This window comes from Squalius cephalus, assembly GCF_949319135.1.
Source record: "Squalius cephalus genome assembly, chromosome: 11".
Taxonomy (NCBI): domain Eukaryota; kingdom Metazoa; phylum Chordata; class Actinopteri; order Cypriniformes; family Leuciscidae; genus Squalius; species Squalius cephalus.
Window position 1 is genome coordinate 27,684,327 of NC_137132.1, and position 22,235 is coordinate 27,706,561.

Below are 22,235 nucleotides of genomic sequence, written 5' to 3' on the forward strand. Positions count from 1 at the left end.
TTCACCATGTCCATTTAGGTGCTCCGTATGTTCCTGCCTCTAAATTAAACATGAAAATGCTGAAAAAAGTGTGTCATTTCCACGTATTTCATCACCAAATGCAATAGCATACATGAAAAGGACATTAAAGATCAAATGCATGTGTGAAATTTGCACATCAACGTTATTATTGTGATGCATGTGTGTTTTCTGGTAACGGCCAGTAAAGAGAGCGGTGAGAGTTTTACAGCACCATGATTCAACCTATGAATATTGATATGTATCAAAATGTGGCATAATGTTGCTCACACACTCTGGATCACTAAAACACATCTATATTTAGCCAATATCGACATGAAAAATAGTAGCAGCTAAGATGCGAGCTGAAATCTAACAGCCAATGTGCTGAAGTGAGAGTCTTCTCTCGCCAGAAGCTTCAGCATCACATACAGAAACCCTCTTGTAAATGTAAGAAGACATTCTCATTGATTGCCTCGGTGGACCGCGACTCTCCTGGCATGGTAAACAAAAACCTAGCGATGAAAACAATGCAGCCCCGCATCTATTCCAGCCTCACCTCTCCTCTCCTCCTCCTCCGCTCACTCTCTTTTCTCATGCAAAAGCGTTCGGCCACTCCAGGGAAGAGGAGAGACGCGGACAATTATTTCCTGGCCCGGACGTGGCGGAGCTGTGATTGACAAATGAAAAGATTGAAATAGCTTCTCTTTTAAAAAGGAAGAGAGCTGCCAAATCGGAGATCATCTTTAATATCCCACCCGGGAGGGGAGGAGAAAGACGGATAGAAATGGAAACTGGCATCATTCAATCCTTTCAGAAGCAGCGCTAAATGTCGCACTTAAGAAAGAGGCCGCGTTGAAATAACACTACATATTCATGAAAACCCTCAAAGAGGAATCAATGCGCTTCACTCATCAGCTAATGGGAAAAGATGCAAAACTCTATAACTACACGATCACATGACCTGGCGGTTGCATTGGCGGCACCTTAGTCCTTCTTGCTAAGTCAATAAAACCAATAATTAAGAAAGTCTGAACATCACAAAACCCTAAAAAGACAAACAATTTCATTCAAACGATCCCAGGGTAATAGCTGTCTGAAAGATTGTAGAGATTATAAGAGAACTTTCAGTAAACATTTAGGCTCCTCAAAGAAAATAACATTTTGTGTTTTCAAACCAACATGATTTTCATTCTATTGTTTTATTGCCACTCTTTTCCATATTATTTAAGCGAAAGACAAAAAAAAGGCTGTCAGAATCAAGCATCATGAAGCATTCCTTGGGACTTGAATGTTAAATGGCAAGTCTTCTGAAGTGAAATAATAAGAAAAGACCAAAATTCAAGCAGTTGTTCACTGAAATCAAACAAGAAGAAAATGTCTGATTAGTTAACAAATAAATCTTATGAGTCAGATCTTTTCAATGAATCAGTTGATTCAGTTCACAAAACCAGAATGATTTGCTCACCAAATGGACTGATCCAGTCCTCAAAGTTCATCTCCATGATTCCATGATCTGGTTACAGTGTGAACTGGATCAACGGATTCATTGAAAATATCCAACTCAAGAAATGATTCATTTACAGTCTACTACAGGAGTTTATCAGCTACTCATGACTTTTTATTGTGTTCCTCACACAGTTATAGACATGATACACATGGACTACTTTTATGATGCTTTTTTCTTTGGTCATTTTGGATCTTGACAAGCCCAAGACACAATTTTGTGTTCCTCAAAAGAAATAGTCATACTGATTTGAAAGGACAAAGAACAACTCTGTTTGTCTACCACACAGTTAAACCAGCACTAACCAGCATAAACCAGTCTAAACGAGCATGGAAATGTAACGAAGACCTGCTCTCTCATATTACATTAGCTGTATTCAAAATCGCCCCATTCACTATTCCCTAGATTAGTCCACTAATATAGTCCACTTGAAGGAGTGAATGAAAACAAGTGAGTGATTTCAGACACTGAGTGCGCCGGAAGGACTTTACATCGACTCTGCTTGTGCTGTTTAATAATCATCTGAAACTTAGCAAGCTCCAATAGTAAGATGAAAAGATTTATCTTGTCATGGAAACTAGCATTAACCTTAATTAAATTATTTAATAATCAATTAAAAAGGAATTTATACCTCACAGTACATTATGGGTATTCTCTAGCCATTGAGCGTACATCGGTTGTACACTCGTCATTGCGGTGCATTATGGGATTGAATGAGTGCATTCGATAACGTCCACTATGGTTTCGGACAGCACTACAAATGGCTGTCCCCTTAAATAGTGCCCTATTTAAGAGTATAGGGGCGATTTCGGACACAGCCAAAGTCTTTTGGATGCATAGGAGGATTAATGCATGCTGGGAAACAGCAAGTGGTTGGCCTCTTCAGCAAATAGCAAATTACGGCAATCTTAGACCACACACACACACACACACACACACACAAACTAAACCATCAGCAATGATTGAAACAGAACACCCACATCTCTCACCAAATAAATAGGTGTAAGTGTTCTCAAACATGATATTTGAATGAGGCCGAATGGCTTGTAAAGACAGGGAATCTCATTTTCCACCTTGGCACGTAGCCTCATAGATTTCCTATCACAGCCCAGTAGAGAGTCCTGTCTAACCTGTCCGCCTTTTGTTTGCACCAGGTGAGTTTGATGGAAGACAAAGACACAGGGTCAAAAAGGAAGAAACGCAAATGAAAATCAGCCTTAACCATCATTTTTCATGGCTTCAGATGACTTAGATATAGCGCCAATGTCATATGCACCATTTTTATGATACTTTTGTATACCATTTAAAGCTTGAAGGCTCATGAGGTTGAGTAAATAATGACAGAAGCGTAATTTTTGGGTGAATTATCCCTTCAAATGTATTATTTTTGAAAGCTCTGAGAAGGACAGATGAACCATCCAGACACAGAATCTCTGATGCCTTCAACCCAACAACACATGCTCTATTTTCAGATATTATCACCAGACATATGGAGCTGACTCACGCTGACTGGTTTGGCAGGAACGCTTCGACTCTTCTTCGCCGAGAAGTTAAACGAGGACGTTTTAGTCACTTTGCTTTTGATATTTCGAGTTTGATCACAAACCGCGCACTTGTGGCGAACAAGTTTCAGGATTTAACGAGCGTGTCATTGCTGTAGACACAACAAATGCTATGAGGAATAAGTTATCATCACTCGGCATAGAGCCTGCTGGGATTCGAGAGAGAGACGGTGAGAGTCCGCAGGGTGTACGTCGATGGAAAGATGGAGACGAGAAGAGAAAATAAATTGTGTGATGGCTGAATATCAGCTTCCATAGCGAGATGAGTGCGTGGCTGCTGCTTTTGGCTGATATGTGTCATATCACATCCAGAGATGATTTTCATCAAACGCTCGATAGGCCAAACTGGAAAAAAGTGTGGACAGATGAAGCGGTCCAATAACAAATTATTTTAAAAGACTTCTGTTTGCACAGAAACACATAAATTGAGATTGAATGAATGAATGAACCTGTAACATACGAACAGAAATTCAACCATTGGGGTTGAATATTTTGTCAACCATTTTCTAATTTATTTATATTTACTACTTTACATATTCTATTTTTACTACTTGGTACATTTAACCGGATTATTTGATGAATTGAAAGTCACATTTTAAATCTTCACTGTCACTTTTGATCAATTAAATGCATCCTTGCTGAATAAAAGTATTAATTATTAATTCTCAAAAAAAGTTTTGAATGGTAGTGTATATCTGTTAAACATCAACTTGTAAATGTAAGTATCCACAAAACAAACAGACAAAAAGCAACAAAACACTCATTTCAATTTAGTGTTACACAAATATTAAACAACAAATTGGATTCTGTTGGATATTGTCATTTGTATGTATACATTCCCAGTTGGTGTCATTTATATGTATGAGATCATAAAAATAATCTAATATTATCAATGTTCCATCGAATCTGAATCTGTTTTCCGCTTCAGATTTCCTCAACCGATTACAAACAGAATTGAATTCCAGCAAAGAACGCATGCGAGGCATCTTTTTTTATTATCTAGAAAATGATTAGGATTTCCCAAGATAACTTAATGTGTGGGCTGTAAATGTTTGTTCTGTCAGCACTTTAGAAACATAACGGTGGCTCATATTCCTTCATCTTTTCATCCTTTTCTCAAATACAGGAAACTTGCTGGCTCTCACAGAGAGATTACCTTGCATGAATCGAGCACTATTAGTTTGCTTTTTTAAGGTTCATTCCTGTCAAGACAGGTGTGCACTTCAAAACCCTTTGTCATGGTATGGAGATTACACAATCATAATCTTGTCAGTCATTAGCCATGCTTCCATCCACCTATTTTTATGCAAATTGCGGGATATCGCATAGAAAACGCTGGATGGAAACGGCAAGATGCACATAAATTAAAAAATGTGCATACATTTTTTATCCGATAAGAAGACGTGAATAAAGTACGATGGAAACACATTTCCTGAATAAATTCCTTAAAAAGTCATGTGACTGCGTGATGGGACAGCAAAACTTGACTAACCAGCGGACTGAGCTCATTGCACAACATCTGAAATGTTGTTTTGGTCATTCTGAAATGGCAAAGTCTGTCATCCGTTCGGTATAATCACCAACATTCCCAACATCAAGCATCCTCCTCTGAAAACAAGATAACACCTAACTAAATGACCACGTTTTTTAGTTTATCAAGAAGTTACGATTTTGTTCTCTTCGACTCACTGGATGGAAATTGTGCTTTATTCGATATTCCAATTTTTTACACAAGTTAAATTCGCAACTTTAAATGGAACCATAGCTAGCGAGTACGGGTCCATACTGTTAATAAAGGCTAGTTCATAAAGACCCTATGGCATTAAACACACCTCTCCACGCAAGCATCATCAAATGCTAATTTGCCATTTGTTATAAAACATCTAACATATCTAATGTAGGACTTCAATAAAAATGAGCAGCGCCCGATGATAACACCATTTTTGCATCCGCTGACTTAAAGGGAACCTATTATACCCATTTAGAAAGTCTGATTTAGTTTTTGGGCTCTACTAGAATAGGTTTTTATGCTTAAATGTTCAAAAAACACATTATTTTTCCTATAGTTGACATTGTTGCAGCACCTCTGTTCCCAGTCTGTCGGTAACACTGTTAAGTTCTAGTCTCTATGAAGTCCCTCCTTCTGAAATGAGTTTGTTCCCAGGAAGAAAACTCAAGAATACAATGTTTCAGGGAGTTCAGAAACAGTGTTTACTGATATAGGGAACAACTCGCTTTGGAGTAACTTTGTGCTTTGTAACTTTGGAGACCTTTCATGCTCAGACAGCAACATTACACACTAAAGAAAGTTGCATAATAGGAACTCTTTCATTTAAATATGAATCACTTAGCACTACACCAGATTAAACTGCAAACAACTGGTTAAACATCATTTAACTAGTCAAATACATGCTTTTTTTTAGATTAAATACAGTGTGAAAATGGTGCAACAACTATAAATCCTGATTTACATGGAAAAGTTTTCTTGTGTCATGTCTGGTTAGGACAAAATGTATGCCTGCAAAACGCAGAACTTTCTAAATAAACCTGCCAACCTGTTAACATCTTCTATATTTTCCTCACTAAATTACAGAGGCGCTTGTCTATGCATTTCAGTGCTAAATGACTTTCGTGGAACTTTCCATTTGTTCCCTCTATACTTGTCTATATCAACCCCGGTCCACTTCAATGTGTTTCAATAATGGTCCTGTCTCCGACAAAAGAGAAATGAAAATATGGCACTGAAATCAACGTTTTTCAAACAAACACAATTACAAGGCAATTTGTAAAGTGCTGTGCAAAGTAATGTTCAATTGCTCTTCTCCAGAGGTGAAGGCCTTGCGAGAAGCGTTGCCATAACTGTGTGATTTGTACCAGTCTCATTGGTAAAAAGCTTTCCTGTGGCGTGTGCCAAGAGCCGACATTACCAGTTAAATTGCACATCATTTAGGTGAATGGTGTATCTGAACAGGTGGAGATGATGGCTTGGATGAAATCGGACAAACTCGGCTTCTTTGCGGTGATTGGTTTAAACAGCCCTTGGGGGGAAAATGGTTTGTTTGGGTAAGTGGAACAGAACATTGACGGACATTATTTAAAGGGGCTAAAAACGGTTGTTGTGATTGAATGAGCTAAAACTAAAACAGAGACCGTTAGACAACATTTATAGATTGATTCAAAACAATGCTGGAGTAAAAAACCAGACAATATGTTTTAATGACTAAAAGCAGGTATGCCTGAACTGTTTACTGAATAGTTAACAAGTTTCAGTTTGTCCAACACTGTTTACCAGAGCAAATAAATATACCATAGGCCATTTTAAAGGAAAACAGCCTTTGTGCAGAGGTTATATGTGCTCCTAACAAATTGAGCCATGGTGCTCAAGTGGGCGACACAGGTTCAAATCTGGCCTGAAGAAATTCCCGGTAACACTTTAGTTTAAGGTCCAATTCTCACTATTAAGTAGTTGCTTATTAGCATGCATATTACTAGGAAGTTGGCTGTTTATTAGTACTTATAAAGCACATTTTAACACCTTATTCTGCATGACCATATCTACATCCCTCACTCCTTCCCAATACCTAAACTTAACAACTACCTTACCAACTATTAATAAGCAGTAATTGAGAGTTTACTGAGGCAAAAGTCAAAGTTAATAGTTAGTTAATAGTGAGAATCTAAAGTGTGACCAAAATTCCCTTCTACTGCAAACCTAATTTAAACAAAAAATGCAAATGTCACTTCGGCAACGTCACTAATAAAAACTAACTTTCAAAACATACATATCTATAAAACCAACCAGAACATTTCACTTTCTCACCAGCACAACAAAACTTGACTAACGCCACCCTAAAGTGTTTGACAATCAATAGAAAAGAAAAAAAGGAAAGAAGAACATTGTTTTGGTTGTGCTTCGGCTCTGTGTGACTGTGCGGATGAATGGTTATCCTACTGCTCATAAAACATTCACTACTAGGCTTACAGTAAGAGATATAACCAGTGTAGATGGAAAGGATCTCAAGCTGACTAGCTGAAGATGTTACTGTAGCTTTACCCATTAATAGACACAGTACTTCCTTGAAAATAAATTCCAGCACAGCGCTACAACAACCATAATGAAATGACCCTTCACAATAGATCATGCTTTAAGGCCCTTGCACACTGAGTCCGAAATTCGCATCCGAAATTTTCGCACGTTAAAAAATAAATACGACCTCACGTTATGTCAATCACACTTGCACACTGCCTCCGAAACTTTCGTCCGTCAAAAAAAAAATCGAATCAGGTTCGATTTTCTGCGTTTTTCGCATCCGTAGCAAGCATTTTGAATGGTGTTTTGACAATTTAGAGCCACCGAATCACGAATATTCACGAATACGAAAAAACGCATGCGAAAATTTCGGACTCAGTGTGCAAGGACCTTTACAATCAACTCTGTTAGAGAGCTACATATGGCAATTAATCTGTTCAATAAAATACCTTCCTCACCTGTTGAGTAATAAAAACACCATCTCCACATCACTTTCACGACATTTCAAATCCCTCAGTTCTCAACCTTCTCCGAAAAGGCATGCCAATGTTGATTCTTGTTTTATTACGAGCTCTGTCGCGTTCTCTTTTTGCCAGCAGACTCTCCTCTGTTCGGCCCTTGTTTAAAACGGGTGATTCCCCGGAGGTTTGAGATTTATCTGCTCCATATCAACCTTTCTCGCTCGTGACAACTAACCTCTGCCACTTCCACAGATACACGTCAAAGTAGCCGGAGCAACTTTTCTCTATTTATAGATATGACGAGTGACATATGTACGTAGTTTCCCACGAAAAACCATCACGACAGGTCTAAAATATATAATACGCTTATAATAGGCTTACCATAGTGAATCAGGGTAAGATGAAAACACATTTTGGAAGAAGGATTGATGATATATTGAATACAATTTTGAAAAAAAAAAAGTTACATAGTATACCTTTAATATTTTCAATCTTACCAACTCCAAACATCTGAGCACTTATTTCTGATGAAGCAACATAATGTGTGCAAATGGACATCATAAAAATGTAAAAAGTTTGTTAAAAATCAGATAAATACAGTATAAGGCAGTAACAGGAGCATTTTACCCCAACAGTGATGAAAAAATCCGTCAGCATTGGGTAAAATGCCCACGTGGAGCTATGATGATATAGTGTAGATATAGGGACTATAATGATATGAAATAATTATTCAATAAACAGTGACAAACTGGTATTGAGGAAAGTAGAGTACAGGTGCTATCTGTTGCTATTTAGTGTTTCAGAGGCGTTCAGCGAGTACGAGCCGGTCATCAGCGGTGTGAATGTCTTCTCCTTCAGGCTGTGTTCAAACCAGCACCTGCTATAAAGTGCAGCGGTCGTCTCGCTCTATTGGCCCTGTAATTTCAAAAAAGGTCACAGCGGCTGTGGCGTAATTCAATATTCTTATAGTGCTGTATTAACTACATATTTAATCACCTCGAGTAGGACACTGACGGAGCGTCTTGGTGTGGCAGGGCAACGGAACATATGCGGACCGAAGTGCTGCTGTCAGCATCACATGAGGGATGAGCGTGCGCCTCCTTCAAGTGCCTGGTCCCATGATGCACAGCTACCAAATCTGCTGTGTTATGCATTCGGTCAGATATCCAGCTATGACCCGTAGTCCACCTGTATTTATTTTCCTCCTTCAAGCCCCCTTTCCTCATTGACTCACATAGAGGTGTAGATATTATAGATATAGATATACATAAATGGAAAACGAATATATAAGGAATAATGTACAGCCAGACAGTATTATCAGAATGCGAATCGAAAAGGTCTTGTATCACCCTAAAGGGGATTGTTTTCAAATAATGACCAAAACTGTACTTTATCCTGCATATTTCACTTTTACTTACCAAATAAATAAATAAATGGAAATTACATGTAAAATTAGCTGAGAAGAAAGAGTCCACAGAGTGATCAGAGAAATTACATTATTACGTCTGTGTATGACACAGCTACTGTATGTAGGAAATTATATGTATCATCATTATATACACATATTTGACCGCAAAATGCAGTGAATGACCAATCAGAATCAAGTTCAACACTGTGTAATAAATACAGGGCTACACTTTATTTTGACATTCTGCTGACTATAATGCTGATATGTCAACTAATTCTCTTTAGAGTATTAGTAGAGTATTAGTAGACTGTTACGGTTCAGGTTAGTAGAATAAGTTGACATGTACTTGCAAAGTAACTTATAGTCAATAGAATGTCTGTTGGAGTGAATCAAGTTATGAGCAAAAATATGAGCGAATGGCAAACACCTATGCAATTTAATCCAAAAATAATCCAAGTAGCGATTCAGAACAATAACTTGTTCTTGTTCACAATCAAGTCATTCAGACTGCATTTGTAAGTGAACCATTCCGACTGATTCTAAATCATTCACCAGTCATTATCAAGATCTACTTATTCAACTTGCATTTGCAACAGTGATTTTTTTTCTGTGGTTTAGTAAAAGTAACAAAAAGATCTGGTGTAATGAATAAGAGTAAGTATTTAAGGGGAAAAAAGTTTTTTGGGGGACTTTTTTGAGCAAGGACGCATTAAATTGATCAAAAGTGACACTAAAGACATTTATAATGTTACAAAAGATTTCTATTGAATACTTTTTGAACTTCCTATTCATCAAAGAAAGTTTCTTTGATATTGATATTAATCGAAAAAGGTTTCTTGAGCATCAAATCATCATATTAGAATGATTTCTGAAGGATCATGTGACACTGAAGACTAGAGTAATGATGCTGAAAATACAGCTTTGACCACAGGAATAAATTACATTTTCAAATATATTCAAATAGAAAACAGTTCTTTTAAATTGTAATAATATTTCACAATATTACTGTTTTTACTGTATATTTATCAAATAAATATAGCCTTGCAGAGCACAAGAGACTTTCAAAAACATTAATAAAATCTTGCCGACCCCAAACTTATATCAGGACATGATTATATCCATCGGGACTTGCTAGGATTACGAAAAGTGAGAAAAGCCAGACTGAATAAGAATTTGCTAAAACAAATCACGAATAGCGATTAGCCAATTGGTTAACATTACCGAATAACACACAAAACCTAAGTGAACTCAACAGAAAAAAGAAGAGTTGTGTCAGAGGAAGAGAAAATCCTTATATTTTCATTAAAGATTACAAATGCAAACATTTGTTTTTTCTTTAAAGTACTGTGCACCAATAAATCATTCAAAATAGACCCGGAATGTGAATTAAAAAAGTAAACAGGGTCCATTTTGATTCCAAATTGACTAAAAGCTCAGTAACCTCATAGGAATTGATATCATACATTGATGCATTCATGAGCGTCTATATCAATAGCACAACTCGAAACCAGTTCCATCAAAGAAAGTCTGAGATTGTCAGGTGGTTAGAGACTGCAACACTGTTCATTGTTTGTCTACAGCATCTGTTTACAGCTCAGCTGCGGGTCCTGTGCCATGCATCAGGTGGAGTGAATTGGACTTCGGGAAGGATCCGCCTGGCTCAAGCCCTGATTAACGCTGCTATATCGGGCTCCAGCTATCAATACAGACTCGCAGCGAGCAAAAGGCATCACCGCACGCCTGCTCGCGACTGAAATTACACTCCAGAAAAGAACATTAAACCCAGAGAGAGACGCGCACCAACAGACCGAGCTGACAAGTAAATTGTTTCTGAAGCAGCAGGCAAAGGAATATGAGGAAAGGAGGAGGAATGAAAGGAGGGAAGGTAAACAAGTGAGGAGAAGGAATCATAACGGACAGGAGTGCGAGGCAATTAAGAGGAAAATGGTTCAATAACAGGGTGATTTGGGGAGGTATCATCCTGGCTGATGTGAATTAGGGAGAAAGGCTAGAAAGGAAGATACTGAGGGCCAGAGCGAGAGCTCCTTGTAGAAGTCGGTCGTGATGGATTGTGGGAATAAAGTGTGCTTCGCAGGGAACGTACAATATGCTGCTAGTGATGAAGAAACTGATGACACGCTCGCTCAGGTGTCCGCTCAGGAAACTGCACGAGATGAAAAAAGGGTTTTAAATGAAGTGAAGCTTTAGAGGAATACTGGAATTCAACCACACAAGAAATATTTGTCGTCATTTATTCAAACTCATGTAATTCCAAACCCATATGACTTTTTAGATTTTTTTAATTTTTTTATACTTTTCTATACTCGTTCAAAACTTTGGGATTAATAAGTTGTTGTTGTTTTTTAAAGAATGTAATACTTTTAAAATGATGAAATGTGACAGTAAAGACATTTATAATGTTACAAAAGATTTATATTTCAAATAAATGTTGTTCTTTTGAACTTCCTAAAGAATCCTGTAAAAAAAAAAAGTGTTTCAAAGTTTCCACAAAAAAATTAAGCAGTATAACTGTTTTCAACATCGATAATAATAAGAAATGTTTCATCATATTAGAATGATTTCTAAAGGATCATGTGACACTGAAGACTGGAGTAATGATGCTGAAAATTCAGCTTTGATCACATGTATAAATTACAATATAAAAAAAATATTAAATTAGAACACACATGTCTTAATTTGTAATACTATTTCACAATATTTTACTGTATTTTTGTTCAAATAAATGCAGACTTAGTGAGTGTAACCCTAAAATGGGGGGGGGGGGGGGGGGGGGGGGGGGGGGGGGCACACCAGATGTGGCTCATTTGATTCCATTGATCAAAATGTAACTACATAAGGCACGATTCATATGGACTACATTTTACAGATGTTGTGATGCATTTCATCATTTTGGAGACTGACAGACCCAGTCCCCATTTCATTTCACTACTGGATATGCAGGACAAAAATTCATCTCCCAAGTCGTGTGGGTTTAGTACAACATGAGCCTAAATAAATGATTTTGGGGTGAACTGTCTCTTTAAATGCTCAGTAGTTTCATGTAGTCACACTCTATTTAATGCATCCGCTTCAATTCTCAAACTCATGATAAAAGGCACATACAGGCAGAAGATAGCAGTCGCTCCTGACTGATGTCTGTCGTTTATCCTGAAATCCTCCTTTCGTTTAACATTATTCATCATTCGCCTGAAATAGAGAACCAGTTGATCTGACAATCCCTTGAATGGTGTCCATAACACAAACAGACAGTTCATCATATGACTGGAAAGATAGACGAAATGGGGAAAACACACCAGAGCCATGTGGGGAAAGCACATAAGCCTGCACTGCACTGCAATATATATATATATATATATATATATATATATATATATATATATATATATAGTTTTGTTTTTTGTGCAAGTGCTCCTATAAAAATAACTGGCTCTTTGAAAGTTCAGGTGCAATTAGTAGGCTTATGTGTCTATTCCACATAGCTTGGAAATAACCTGGGAATCCACATCGGCACCTGGGATAAAAGCACAAAACACAAGGCTCATGCACGCTTACCTGGAACCAGAGGACCCTCCGACAGCTCCGACTGGACAAACTGCAGCAAGGTGAAAATGATGAGGACTGTGGTGCCTGACCATGTGACCTGCATGATTCTTACAGAGATGGCATCCCTGGTCGTCTCCGAGATTAATCTGGACAGACAAAGAGAAAAAGAAAGCAATTAAATGGAGGGAACTTCACATTTTTTGGACGAGATAATCGAGAATTCAGTGAAACAATGATCATAATTATACCAAGCTTCAAAATATACCATAAGTTAATAATAGTCAATCAGATTTAGATAGGTGCATTTTGTGGATTAAAGTCACATTCTCTCAGCCTTTTTTGGATCAATGCTCGAGGCTGATTTGAGATCTCATACCAAGCAGGAATATCGCCTGTTGGAACAAAATTTATCTATTGGTAACTCTGATCGACCAAAATGCAAGTGCAGTGAGATTGTGGCCAGTCCATCCCCGTCTGAAACCCAAAATCAAACATGCTAAGACAAAACACAGTAAATCTGATCCGGAATTATAAAATTACTTTTACTAAACCTTTGCAAATATACATAGGTCATTTTGGTCACTAAATCTTGAGATTTGTCTTGCTTAACCCACTTTTAACCCACTTTGCTTAAGCCACTAACTACTTTAACCTCTTTGCACACAAATAAAATAAAGAAAATATATATTTTTTGAAAACTTTCCATTTTTTTAAACAAAACACTCAAGGTTTTTGTAATATACCTGTACAGAATGGCAATGAATAATACAATTATAATTACATTTTTGTATAAATGTATTCATAAATTACAATGTATATATACTGTATATACACACACAGACAGACAAACTTTATCCACCTCTCTACTTTTCTAAGACACTTCCTAATTCAGTTTAACCATAATGGCTTGTTTGTGGTAGACACTGTAAGCTTGTTGACTAAAAGGCTTTATTCTACTCTTATCTTAGGGCGCTCAGTAAACATTCTCCCATTCTCCATTTGGACCGTTTCCTGGCCACAGAGCTGAAACCGTAGCGGAGAGCTCTGCTATCTGATTGGAGCAACCGGCCGTCTCATTGTCACACTCGTACCTTATCATCCTTTATTTCCCGTAGTGTTCTGGCAGCCTGATTGAATTATTGTGCCTAACAATTGCATAATTTGCATGCCATGATGACAGACGCATTCGCTACAAACCGGACGATTGAGTGCGAGTTGCATTTATTTTCCACTCTTGGCTTATTTCCTCATTCCCTCATTCATAAAACACTCAGGTCCGCTCCCTCCAAGTATTTTGTGGTGGACACAGGAGGGTCGGATTGAATTCTTCCAGATAATTGTGTCAGATAGGCAGCCAAAAGCGCCTTTCACAAGCGATCAGATAAACACCCAATTACCAGCGGTGAGATGCCACTGTCGGCAGGGCCGAGGACCAAGATGGCCTCCTCACCTGACACTCTTCGTCAATGGATTCAGGCAGAGAAGACAGCTGAGAGTAATTATTCAATTCCGTTGATTAATGAATACAACCGTTGAAGATAATGGAAGATTTATGTGTAGCACCTCCTCTTTCCAAATTGCATGCATGGATTGGGCCAATCAGCGCCCAACAGACCAGCGAACATTTGTTTTCTACCCTTTTCTTCAGTTTATCTTTGTAAACATGAGCAAGAATTGAATGTACATGTATGCAAAATGTGAAACATAGAGGTGAATATCCAAAACATGCAGTGTCAGATTCCAGTCTGAATGAGGGTGTTTGTATGACAACGATGTACTAAAAACAGATTTTTTACTTTGTGTTTTTCGCTTACAGGCGACAACATGGTCAATATGATCCCCGTTCACACGGATCTGGGAAAACGACTTAAAACGCTGTATTCTGCTGCCAAGCCAGTAGTTGGCGACGTAATGAAACTCTACACACCTATAGACTGAACACGTAATACGCATGTGAATGACGTCACTGTTTTCACAAATTAAAGTTTCTGTAATTTACACAGAGACGAGAACGGTATTGTTTTCATAAACGTGCACTTTGAAACCTGTTTTCAAAAGTTTTCATATTCCAAAAAGCAAGGTTAATATACCATCACATATACCCTGAACACTTGATTGGTTAACCCAAACCTGGCTTACTCGAGGTAAAACGCAGTCTGGAGTAAGTTAGGTCAACCCGGAGTATGAAACTTAGAGTTAGCGGATGCTAAGAAGCACACCATACTTCTTCTCACTTCTTCTTTTGTTTAATGGTGATTTACATTTTTAGTGCATATTGCCACCTACTGGGCAGATTTGCAGTCTTTTTTTTTTATGTTATCTTTTAATTTTTCTTTAATCAGTTTTTAATTACGGTGAACAAAAAATATATTGTTCGTTTGATGCTAAATATATAAGAAAAAAGATAGATGGATTGACCGAAAAAAACAGTCTGTGCTTTCAAATATAATACGGCTGTATACGTTTCTTTTTTTTTATGTTTAGCCATTTGTTTTTGAGATGTATCACATATTAATTTTATTATAGAAATACATTACATAGAAAATATCCAATTTTCATTCAAAAACCTTCTGAATGCACGTCTAGAATATGTGAGAACAGAATGAAATAAGTAAATTAGAGTGAAATAACATTATAATATATACAGTAACTATATAATATAATATTGTGTGAAACCTGTTATGCTCACTGGAGCCTCATCATGCACTGAATACTTCTGAAACTAACCCTGGAACATGATGTTGAGAAAGTAAGCTGCTATGACTACTTACATAACCTCAAAGTTACCTCAGGTTTTAGAACTGAAAGTTGAGGTACATTTGAGGTATTGATTTACTCTGAGTAAACTTACCTGGTTATGTCACATAACCTGCTTTCTGGAATACTGGGTAATTTTGGAAATATTCCAAAAAACAAAAAAACACTCTGACTCCACAGTGAGCAGAGGCCTTGTTTATAAACTGTTGCATAGAAACTGATTCAGAGAACAAACATATGCACAAAAAATACGTGCGTACGCCTCTCTTCCAGATGTAAAATCTATAAATGGCAAATGATCTTGTAATTATGTGCAGCTGAATGCTTTCAGATCTCCACCTTGCAAACACTGCCTAATTAATGTCATTGACATATAACAGAGCATCAGTCTATGTCCAAATCCTTAACTTAAGAATGGCGAGCGGCAAGAATTGCTTAGATTTCCAAATACCTGCAGTACTCTGACTCTCAATATTGCTAATTTCTAGTTTTTCCCATTAATTCCCATATATTCACGTTCATTTCCAAGTCATTTCGACTTAAAAAAAAATTTCCTTTTTGCAACCCATACAGTATGGTAATACTTTATAGTACTTTATATGATGATACTTTAGTTTAGGGTCCAATTCTCACTATTAATAGTTGCTGATTAGCATGCATATTAGGATATTGGCTGTTAATTAATACTAATAAAACACATATTAATAGTGAGAATTGGAGCGAAATATTTCTCAGAATATCCTTTTTGTCATGACAACAATCCTGTTATACATTTTATTGGCATTGCATCAGTCATTGGAATCCGCAATAACCAGTCCACAACCACCAAACCACACTGTAAAACTCAGTGCTCAGATTGAGAGAAAGGTACAACAAGAAAAAGATGAAGACTTTCCAGTTTCCACAACAAGTGCTTTCTGTTCCTCTTCTGCTTGTGGAGTTTCTTTGTTGTGGTGGGCGACGTGAACAAAGTCAAACACCCATCCCGACCCTTCATGTACTGTTTTGAGGTTTGGCAGACACTAACTAAACTGTCATTTCCTTTACACACTGCTTTCATTTCGAACATGACATGACACCATTTCCACATGAATAGGTCTCCTCACATCTCACGAGGGGCGTCTGGCGTGTTAAAGGTGGAGGAATATAGCAGGTAAATTATTGCAGGGAAAGTGTTCAGAGGGCTCGGAGAAATCAAATGCACTTCAAATTACCTCTGACAACACCCACTGTTCCTTTCAGCTTAATCTCTCGCCTTTCATCTTCCAATTTCTGCCTTTGGAGCTCCCCGTAACTTCAGCCCGGGGAGCCAGATGCTCCGAGAGCTGGGGAGGGGAAGGAAAGAGAGACAGAGAGAGGGAGAACAAAGAAAGATAAGGAAGAGATGGGAAGGAGGCTGATATTGCGTCGCAGACGCCTAACAAAATGGTCTGCGATTGTTAGGCTAAAGAATAACCAAAATCATCCTCTATTTCCTTTATGGTCCAAATGGGAAGGCAGAATGATTTGGGCGAGGGAAAAGAGATGCATAATATAACTATCATTATCGTTATCTTTGCCCATCGCTGGCTTTTCCCCATAGACCTCTAGGCATACTGGGAAGGTGGCTGGTGGTTCAATTAGCCTGACCAAGACCTTTTTTGAGGGAATAATGCAATGCGCCGACAGGAAAATGCAATGGCTGTGCAAGCCATAAGAAGCAGAACATTCTATAGTCACACGCTTATGTATTCATTCCTTGTTCATGCTCTAGAGCTACACTGTGCACTATCTGGACGACGCAGATGCCGTCCCCCGGGACTACAGCCAGGACAGTGAGTAAACACATATTCGCCTATTGTTCATGATTTCCAGGCATTTCAGCAAAACCTGCATTTCCACTGGCCGTTCCTCCTTCTGGTTCATTAATTTGAAAGCATTCTGTGTGGATTGTGCACCATTTAATCACACACTGGAGCCACGGCCTAGAGGTAAAAACAAACGCTCGAACACAACCAAGGCTGGGCACTTTAATTGAGAAGGCTTTTAATATGACTGAATTTGATATTCAGGATAAAGGATTGTATGTATTTTAAAGGCAAAAATTATTGGTTTCCCAAACACTCCCCCCGCTAATCGTCAGCCAAACAGAGAGTCCCACCCCAAATTCACAGAATTGGTTGATGTTGCTGTGGGGTCAGAAAAACATTAAAGGCCCTATTTGAATGATCTAAGTGTATGGTCCGAATCCACTTTTGCTAGTCCCTATTCTCTTAATGAGTAATGGGTGTGTTTTTTGCACAACATGCAATAAACCAATCAGAGTCTCATCTCCTATTCCCTTTAAAAGCCAGTTGCGCTCGCGCCATGGCGGATTGCTATTTACTGTACATGGCAGAATTTGCAAGCGGAAAGACTGAACGCTTCTCCAGAGAGGAAACGCATCTGCTCGTGCGCAAGGTTAAAGCACGCAAGCAGACAATCTACAACAACCTTTACAACAACCTTTATTTATAAAGCACTTTTAACACAATACAAATTGATCCAAAGTGCTGTACATAGTGCATAGCAGGACTACACTATAAAAAACAACAATTACAAGTTTCCAAAAGCTAAAGAATAAAAATGCGTTTTCAGAGTAGATTTAAAAATGTCCAATGAAGGAGCAGACCTCACATGATAAGGGAGAGCATTCCAAAGCTTGGGCCCAGCCACAGAAAAGGCCCGATCACCCTTTAATTTGTAGCGACTTCGTGACACATTTAAAAGCAAGTGATTTGAAGATCTAAGTGCCCTAGCAGGACAGTATGGCACAATAAGATCACAAATATATCTTGGTGCACAGCCAGACAATGCCTTATAACAAACATAAGGATCTTAAAATCAACTCTAAACTTAATAGGAAGCCAGTGAAGGGATGCCAAAACAGGAGAAATATGATCCCTCTTCCTAGACCCAGTCAAAAGTCTTGCAGCTGCATTTTGAACAATTTGTAAACGAGATAGTGAAGATTGAGGAAGACCACAATAAAGAGACATCTACGGGACAAGCCAGATTCCACCATATCTTATGTACACAATAATGATCTTTTACATTGTAATCCTTTTATTTTTAATATTTGCCATGTTTGTGTGCTGCTGCACGTCCCTGTTTGTGTAATAAGCAGAGTGTATGCGCGTTGTGGACCCGCCTATAGGCGCACATTACTATCGTGCTCTTTAAATAACAAAAAAATACTGCACAGTCTATTTCAGTTGCCTCAAAATAGCAACACGCCAACAATGCTCCCGAACACACCTCGTTTTCAGACCAGCACGCCCATGGGGGTAAATGCATTTGCTATTTAAACAACGTAGTGCAGGACGTGAAAATGATAACTGTGTCGGGCTGAAACTAGCAAAAGACACTTGCGTTGCTCCTGGTGCTGCATTACGCTGGGTGTGTGATAGGGCCCTAAGTAGTATGCACTCTCGGACTTGTGGACAATGGCTACCGCGTCTGTTAAGTCCATGAGACCGTAGGGTGTCCCATTTGTCATTTCAGGTTTCAAAAGGGTGCTCACAAACGCCCCTTTGCAGTTAATATGCGCCCTCGATGCGAACTTTTGTTGTTTCTTCCCGTCAGTCAAAGCACAGTTACGTCACGAAGTGCGGACTCGTAGGAAGACCTCGAGTGCTTAGGATGCCATTTGGGACAAAGTTACTACAAAGACTGTACTGCAATTCTTTGAATTTAATGGCACAGGGTGTCAATTCTTAATTTAGCCCAACCCTGAAATGAGCAAAATGGGTCATTTACTATTTAATGTTTCCTATCCTTTCTCAATGATATTATAACTTATGTTTTAATGTATTTAAGTAAGATCTGCAACATCGATTAGTATATCTGAAAAACCAAAAGGGCTATGACGCAGTGAAACTCTTAAACAAGACGCCGGCATTAAATTTCCATGCACACTCTTCAACAAGCCCTCTGAATAAATATCAAACTGTTCGAACAAACACAATTTCATGCTCAGACATTCAGCCTTTCGATTATTGTAATCCGTTATCAGCATGTGAGGCCAGTGAAGCTCGTGGCTCGCGGGGCATGAAGATGAGTTTGAAGGTGGGTGGAGAAGCTTCTGCGCTAGAGCTGCTGAATCATGTGCCGCAACTAGTCTTGTGGCAAAAATTGCCCCTCAAAAAGCCTCCTGAACTGTTGAATAGACGAATTCGGATAGCGTGCTTCATTACATACAACAAACAGACCGTCGGTCTCCATTGTGAGAGCGCAGTCAAGTGAAAAAGAATCGGAAAGGGAAAGAGCGAGGCTTTGCCGCAGACGTGAGGACAATCTCCTTAAGTGACTGCTCAGCTGTTTTGCAGAGTCAATGTCATGTTTGTTATGGATAGCGCCGTTCGGCTTCCTCCACGCAGCTCCGCCCTCGTAAAGATGACGGACAGGGTTTAAACGTCCTGTGTTTACAGTGCATTAATATTTCTGCCACTTCATTACAATAAAAGGATTAACCTGCAGCTTCGCCTTGGACCGCATCTTCCTCTTAGTGTATATTACCTCCTGTCGGCCAGCAGGAGTGCACACACTAATCATGATGTGCTTGCACATGTTATGCGAACACACACACACAATCTCATTCTCATTCTCGAGCACCCATTTCTCACGCTCTCGCAGGACCATGCAGAGAAAGATGGAAGAAGGGCAATGCGCTATGAATCTTGAGTGCAACCTAACACGGTGACAAGGCCTTTGCTTACAAAACCAAGGTCGGAGAGAGCAGCTGAGAGAGAGTTTTAACTAGGGTTCAAACTATGGACATGTTTTTAGTGTTTTTTGCCAAGGCAAGCATCTACTCTTGTCGTTCGAACTAAAGATGTTCGGAGAAGGTGTGCTATTATTTAAGCAATCAGACTTGTCGTTTACCTAGCAGACGACACACTACAGATCAAAAGTTGGAGGTCTGTTTGATTCTTTTTAGAGAGAAAAGTATACTTTTATTCAGCAAGAATGCTTTGGGGTCATGCCATGGAATGTTGTAGTTCTAATGGTACAAACACCTCTTATATGTCAAAATATCAAGGCAAATTTGATTTCTCATCTAATGAGCCCTTTAAATTTCTCAAAAATTGCACACAAAAAACCTATTCCAAATAAATACTGTTCTTTTTTGCTGTTTCATTGATGATGGATGTCAAACATGTATGAGCTTGAGCATTCACAACATTATAGAGATTCAGCTCTAAGTTAGCCATTTTTCAAAATTCTAATTGTTTGATTTGTTTCAAATGCAGACGTTTAAAGCTCGATTCAGCTTTCTCATCATAAGAATAAATTACATTTTAAAATATATTTAAATTATTATAATATTTCACTTTTTGTTTTAACTGTATTTTCGATCGAATAAACATGGCTTCATAAGATACTTCTTAAAAAAAAAAAAAACATGAATGAAAATAAAATAATTATTGACCCCAAACTTTTGAACGGTTATGTATATTTCAATTTATTTCTGAATTTCTTACCTTTATTTTAGGGATTCACAGTATATCGGTACTATTCCAGTTATTATTAATATTACGCATATTAACAATAACTGATATGATTCCAATACACTAATATAATTCATATTAATACAACTGCTATATGTAATCTTTAGCAAATCTTTTTTTTTTTTTTTCATTTATCATTGAATGAATTTATATTCATATTTCATACTGTACATTATATATTTGTATAATTTAAAACAGCTTTTGGTGTTTTAAATGTAATTTGTTTACACAAACTAGTACAGAATTTTAACATCAGCCATTAATCATTCATTTCTCATAATATGAAAACAAATATTGGCTTATCAGTCTCAACATTAGTGCATCCACACCTTATTTAGTAGAAAATAGACAGCAAAATGACATTTAAACAGCTCTTATATGTCACAAGCGTGTCCTCTACCCACTGCACCACAGCTCCAACAACACATTATTTAACTTTATTTCACTCCACAATCTTTACAGACAGTAATATAAATCACAAGCTGTTTTTGCGTTGCCCGAAATCGATTATGAACCACATAAACCACCAACCTCTTCATATATATTTAGGCCTATAGCACATACGATAACAACATTTATTCAAAAAATTTGTTAAGCCTGGTTAACAAGACACGCTGGGTATCCCTGCTGGAACCGTTTGGGGAAATTAAGTTTAAGACGTGACGGCGTCTGTGCATGCAAGCCTCTTATTAGAAGCTGCAGGCCGAGCCAAAATTACGATTAATTTTCTACAAAAGCAACAGAGCGTTCCTGGCCGACGAGAATCAGACAGGCCCCCGGTCACCGAAGGGACCGATTGCAGTTATCCGTCATTTGGTCTGCAGGATCGTGGAGAAATTAAAAGCTGATTATATCCTGCGGGGAGAAGAGGAAGGCCGTGGGCCCCCCTGGTCCGCGAGCTAAATTTGATGGATTAGTCCCAACTGTCTGCCAAGAAGAAGGAGGAGGAGAAACATGACAGAGTTAAGAGCCGTCCTCCATCAATACAGACGCTACTGGACAATTCATTTGACTAAAAGCTCCAGGAACAACATTTCATGCCATTTCGAAACTTTGAAATGTTTATAAATGACTTTTGATTTGCGGCTGTAAGCCAGAGAGGCGTATCTGAGATCCACGACGAGTAAAAATACAGATCAAAACACAAGCCAAACCAACAATTTGTCGCTATCGCTGATATAATGAGCTATAGACAGATGCATTGTGGGACGGACGACCTTCAAAAGAGGCATTCACTACAGCACACACGCTTATCTTGATGTAGGACACGTGTGCGATCCTTCAACTGAAAGGAGGTTTTCCACAATATTACTCAATTCGAAGGTGTCTGCGCCGCTCAGGCTGAGAGCGGGTCTCATTTGGAAGACGCCCGGGCTCTATTTGCCCGTTCTGATTGGATCAGCAGGAGAAAAGAACAAAGA

General features: G+C 38.3%; 1 protein-coding gene across 2 annotated transcripts in view; it reads right to left on the reverse strand.

Annotated features, from left to right (window-relative positions):
* The window catches only part of robo1 (roundabout, axon guidance receptor, homolog 1), a 285,299-nt gene that overhangs the window by 242,579 nt on the left and 20,485 nt on the right, over positions 1–22,235 (reverse strand). For both annotated transcript variants that reach the window (XM_079886416.1, XM_079886417.1), the window contains exon 2: positions 12,539–12,675. In XM_079886416.1, coding sequence (XP_079742542.1) covers positions 12,539–12,632 — 94 coding nt within the window. In that variant the 5' untranslated portion in view covers positions 12,633–12,675. The remainder of the gene's footprint in view (positions 1–12,538; positions 12,676–22,235) is intronic.